A 6,095-nucleotide genomic window follows, 5' to 3' on the forward strand; every position below is an offset into this window, starting at 1 on the left:
GTAATAATAATAATAATAATAATAATAGACTAAGGTATTTAGCTGTTTATAATAACTTTTTTCACATAATAATTAACTTAAGTTGTTTTTTAAAAATATAGAAGACCTTTTCCCATTTTACTATGAAATTAACCACTTGTTTAAAACAACTTATTCTATATTTTCATAAAGAATTAAAAAAAATGTATTTTTAAAAGCTATACAACACGCTAGCTTAGAACAACAAACAATAACAAGCATTGTCCCACCTATATGGATCAAATAACGCCATTGAGCTCTATCATGTATCATGTCTACAGAGAGACTGTTTACATGTAGATCTCGTTTGATCACCTTATAGATGGTCTTTCTCGATCTTCCTCTGCCTTTCACCCCTTGTCTATCTTCCATCTCATCTACCCTCCTGATTGGGTGCTCTGTTGGTCTTCTTTTCACATGTCCAAACCACCTGAAACGCGATTCTACCATCTTTTCCACAATAGGTGCTACTCCAACTCTCTCTTTTATATTTTCGTTCCTTATTCTATCTAATCGCATATGACCATTCATCCATCTCAACATCTTCATTTCTACTACACTTAACTTATGTTCGTGTTCCCCTTGCCGTCCAACACTCTGTATAATAAAACATAGCCGGTAGCAGTGCGATAAAATTTACCAGACGCACTCCGCCATTTTGACCAACATGCTTAGATCCTATGATTTAGATCATGTTCAATCTCTCCATTATCCTATATGATACGGCCAAGATACTTAAAACTGTTAACATTTCGTAGGATGTTTTCTCCGATCTTCACCTCTATATTAGGATTTTTCCTTCGGCGGCCGAACTTACATTCCAAATATTCTGTCTTGCTACGACTTATGTGCAGACCATACACTTCTAGAGCTTCTTTCCATAATTCCAACTTCTTATTTAGGTCTTCTCTTGACTCTCCCATTAGAACGATATCATCATCAAAAAGCATGCACCATGGCGCAGGCTCTTGGATATGTTCTATGAGTACTTCCAAAACTAATGTGAAAAGGTATGAACTTAAGGATGATCCCTGGTGTAATTCTATACCAATAGGAATTTTCTCCGTCACACCACCTTGAGTCTTCACACTAGTTGTAGCCCCAATCATACATGTCTTTAATTGCACGAACATATGCGATCCTTACTCTCTTTCTTTCTAAAACCTTCCATAAGACCTCCGTTGACACCCTATCGTACGTTTTTTCTAAATCAATAAACACCATATGTAGATCCCTTTTATTACTACGATACCTCTCTATCATCCTTCTTAACAGGTATGTAGCTTCAATGGTGGATCTGCTTGGCATAAAATCAAATTGGTTTTCTGTTACATGTGACTCTTGTCTCAGCCTCCGTTCTATCACCCTTTCCCATAACTTCATAGTATGGCTCATAAGCTTGATCTCTCTATAGTTTTTGTAACTCTGTATATCCCCCTTATTCATGTAGATAGGTACTAAGGTGCTCTTTCTCCACTCATCTGACATCTTCTTTAACTTTAAAATCTCATTAAAAAGCTTGGTTGACCAATTGATGCCTTTCTCTCCAAGGCCCTTTCAAACTTCAATCGGAATATTATCAGGTCCTACTACCCTGCCATTCTTCATCCGCTTTAGAGTCTCTTTTACCTCGAAGACTCAAATCTTTCGATAGTAGTCGAACTTTTGATCTTCTTCTCTCGCGCATAACCGACCAAAACTCGGAAGAGTCTTTTTTCCTTTATTAAATAACTCGTAGAAGTAGTTCTTCCACCTTTCATTGATCTTCTCATTTTGAGCCAAAACTTCTCCGTCTTTATCCTTTATGCACTTAACATGATCCAAGTCTCTCGTTCTTCTTTCACGGCTCTTTGCAATTCTATATATACATTTTTCTCCTTCCTTCATGCCTAAAAACTGGTAGAGACCCTCATATGCTCTTGTTCTTACTTTACTTACAGCTACTTTTGTCTCTTTCTTAGCTGCTTTATATTTTTTCCAATTATCTGCATTGCGGTACAAAGACCACTCTTTAAAGCACTCCCTTTTTGTCTTTATTTTTTCTTGTACACTCGCATTCCACCACCAAGACTCCTTATCTCTTGGTCCTATTCATCTAAATTCACAAAAACTTTCTTTTATTGTTCTTCTAATAACTTCTTCCATCTCTCTCCACATCTCATTCGCGCTTCCATCCCCTTCCCACTTTGTCTTTTCTCCCCGTCTTAGAAAGCTTCTTTGTTTCTCACCTTTCATCTGCCACCACCTCGTCCTTGGGTTTTTCGTATGATGCCTTTTTCTCAATTTTTGCTCAACGCAAAAATCCATAATGAACATCCTATGTTGTGTTGTTAAACTCTCTTCCGAAATAATTTTACAATTAATGCAAAATTTTCAGTCGGCTCTCCTCAACAAGAAGAAGTCGATTTTCGAGCTTGTCATGCCACTCTTATAGGTTATAAGATGTTCGTCTCTTTTTTTAAAACATGTATTTGCGATGAGAAGGTCAAAAGTTGAGGAAAAGTCCAAAATAGTTTTACCCTCGGTATTGACCACCTTGAAACCATGACCTCTGTGAAAACTTCCATACCCAGTTATAACTTCTCTTCTAACATGACCATTTAATCCTCCTAAGAAAATCTTATCTCCCGAAGGTATGTCTTGAGCCACACTCTCTAGATCCTTTCAAAACATTATCTTGTGTTGCTCGTCCGAACCCACTTGTGGTGCATAACGCTAATCACATAAAAAGTACCTCCTTCCACCACAAATTTGATAGAGATGATCCAATGACCTACCCTCTTGACATCCACTTCGTCCTTCTTCCACTACTTATCCACGATAATACCTACCCCGTTCTTATTCTTCACCTTTCCTGTATAACAAAGTTTGAACCCGGAGGTATCCAACTCCCTAGCCTTCGCGCCGACCCATTTGGTTTCTTGTAGGTACATGATGTTAATCTTCTTCCTTGTCATGGTATCCACCACCTCCATGGATTTTCCTGTTCTCTGCCTTTATTCTATGTCACAAATCTCAACCTTCTGTCACTCTAATTTTTACCTTTACCTTTTTCTTTGTGAACTAGCATATTTACCCTCGCCTGTTCACAAAAACGCGAAAATCCTTGCTCATTTAACACAACATCCGGACACCGATACAACAGCTCTTGCTCATTTGACACTATATGCGAGCCATACAGCACGTTGCTTCCAGGCAACGACCTAGCTTTAGCGCAATAACGTTTTTGACCCATGTCATGAAAATTCGACTAAGTTTTTATGTTGGCTATCAAAGACCTAACACAATTCTTTTCCTTTATCCAGGCTTGGAACCCACTATGTAAAAATTAAAAATTCAAGATAAAAAGTCAATTAGCTACTACCCTTTAAGTAAATAAGCGAGAGGGTCTGAAAGGCATGATTTTCTAGAATCAAAGGCATATTATATATGATCGATGAAGTATATAATGCAAGTGATGACTTACTAACAAATTCTCACTAGTTTTACGACCTTAAAGCAAAATCTCATGCAAATATTAGACACAATGATTGCATGTTATGGGAGTCTGGAAAAGTTCACCATTTCACCAGAAATATGCTGATACACCTATTAAGTGGACTGATCACTGATGGTTCAAGCTTCAAACTGAACAAGATTACAAAAAATAAATTGATGTCTATCCACAATAAATTTTGACATTTTCCACCACATAACTATGACGACAGATTTCAGAAATAACATTCCCTTTTACGTTCCCTGATCTAATTAGTACAGTATCAATATGGAAAATCATGGCTGGGACTATCATCAGCATGCATGTCCATGCAATCACTGGAGTTGGAAGAATTTGTATCCCGGTTCTGGCCGCTAGGATAAGTAATCTCACTGTTTCGGGTTCCATTCCCGGATGACATGAGATTACTTGAAGGGCAGCTCCCCTGTGCCAGATGGTACGGCTGAAGGCTGCGGCGAATGGGGCTAGAGAGTGCATTTGAGAACACAGAGTTCTTTGGTTGTTGATCAGGTTGCGCACTTCTCATTCCCTGTCCCACAAGAGTAGCTGTAAATGCATTAGAGGGTACGGACACACCAAAATTAGCGTGCATTGCAGCCTGAGTGTTCTGTTGATGGAGTGGCTGCCTTGGAGACACCGGTGACTCCTCTGCTCCAAATTCAAGCTCATTCTACATGCACAAACATAGCTCACAGTTATACCTCTATTCAGCTATCACCATACACATGAAAATGAACTAATTCGGTTTGATGAATATCCTTAAACAATGCAAGTTTAGTGGGGATAAAAGGGTGTATATTTTCATGCTCTGACTTGTAAGATCACAACCTGAAATATGGTTGCACGAGACCTACGGGGTTAAACAGTGTTCAGATAAAAATGGGATGAAAATTGTCATGGGCAAGTTAGGTGTGTAACATTACACTTGAAGCTCCTTCATGGCACCTCTTAACGAAACATATGCTAAGAAATAAACATCTCGGATATCATCTCATGGTATTCAGTGTGCAGAAAAATCAGAAAGACATATTGAAAGATTTTGTTCCACATAAATTACTTCTAATCTACTACTCCTATGAAAACCAAAGGTTGAAGAATGATACCCATTAAATTCAGAACTTGACATTCAAAGCAACTGAGTAAGAGACCTATAAGTCTGTAACTCTATAAGTTGTATATGACAATCAGACGTCGATTCAGCATAAATGTTGAGTACTTAGGCCATAAGGTCATGAAAATAAAGAGCAATCTGAGTACTGGCAAATAGAGCAAAAGAGGGTTGAATAAGCAATGCTAAAGCATAAAACTTAGTAAATATTCTCTTTTGACACTACAAAACCTGCAACTGAGCAACTATATCACCAGTGGTCACCCTTGTTCCTTCTTGCTGTTGTCTAATAATCCATTGATACATCTTCTCCTGTGATAAAACACAAACAACCACTGTTCTTAATCTCTTTAAAATTTAGGCCAATAAAACAAGCATAACACAATTATCAAAATTTCAAGTTTTCAACAGCAAGCAACACATCCAAACGCACCAAACAACTGGACAAACAATAAGAAATATTTAGTTCGTTATGCACAAAATACAATCCACCGAAACCAAATCAGAAATCAGGAACTTGGATGAGCAATTTTCAATTTTGCAAATACACTCCAAGTTACTTCAGGGAAGAAATTGGGATTCTCCAAGTCCTAGATTCGTGGAAACTCAAATCAGAAATTAAATTCTTCTACTCAGTAGCTACCTGCCGGGTAGCCCTAAATTAAAGCACAAAACCTCAATCGCAGTTTAAAACATAAAAGAAAATTAAAGAAAAAAAAAAGATTTTTCGTTCAGATTGAACAATGGAAATTAAGAATTGAGTTGAAGAAATAGAGGAAAGGGATAGGAATAAAGAAACCGACGAGAGCGTGGCGTTCACCGGCTTGGAAAGAGAGTTTCTGTTGGTTCATGGCGTGGGTGTAGAGATGGGAGAGGGAGTTAGCGGTGGTGCAGAAGGTGGAGTACATGGTCCGATCCACCTCGTCGAGGCGCGTGGCCACCGACTTCCTCTTCTTCCCCATCTTCGTCCTCCTAACTCAAAGAAGAACAAAAGGAAAAAAGGTAGGCGTTGGGGTTCCGAAAAGAGTCGAAGGAAGGGAATGAAATGAATGGGGGCAAGGTGAGTTAGATGGAGATGGCGATGGAGGTTGAGGGAAAAGAATTGGAAAACTAGAAACGAATAAAAAGAAAGATGAGTGACGCTGCAGATTATTTCTCCAAGTGGCATACACGTGGCACATCTTGCCACTCAGCCAGATACCCCTTCGCTTTTTCGTTCTTTCACTACAACCCAGCCTAATTTAGTTTAATCTGGGCCAACTCATCAACACAGAACACTTAATATAAGCCCAATAGCAAATTTTGTCTAGTAATTGCTATAACCTATAATGTTTAAAAAGTAGTATTTAATTATTAAAAAAATTAAAAATTAATATTTAATTTAAAAAATATATAAATAATAATTTTTAAATATTTAAAATTTATCACAAAAAATAAATTAAATAAAAATAACCACTAAATTATAAATACCAT

The 6,095-nt window shown here is 37.7% G+C and overlaps 1 protein-coding gene and 1 pseudogene across 1 annotated transcript; both read right to left on the bottom strand.

The window, feature by feature from the left end:
* The window catches only part of LOC110269517, a 19,770-nt pseudogene extending 17,797 nt beyond the window's left edge, over nucleotides 1–1,973 (bottom strand).
* LOC107630945 lies at nucleotides 3,512–5,737 on the bottom strand. The gene is made up of 3 exons (XM_016334244.2): nucleotides 5,426–5,737; nucleotides 4,854–4,934; nucleotides 3,512–4,184 (listed from the first exon to the last, which is right to left on the bottom strand). Exons 1-3 carry the CDS (start codon nucleotides 5,582–5,584, stop codon nucleotides 3,777–3,779), a joined length of 648 nt encoding a protein of 215 aa, XP_016189730.1. The 5' UTR covers nucleotides 5,585–5,737; the 3' UTR covers nucleotides 3,512–3,776.

Source organism: Arachis ipaensis, chromosome B03 (assembly GCF_000816755.2).
Source record: "Arachis ipaensis cultivar K30076 chromosome B03, Araip1.1, whole genome shotgun sequence".
Lineage (NCBI taxonomy): Eukaryota > Viridiplantae > Streptophyta > Magnoliopsida > Fabales > Fabaceae > Arachis > Arachis ipaensis.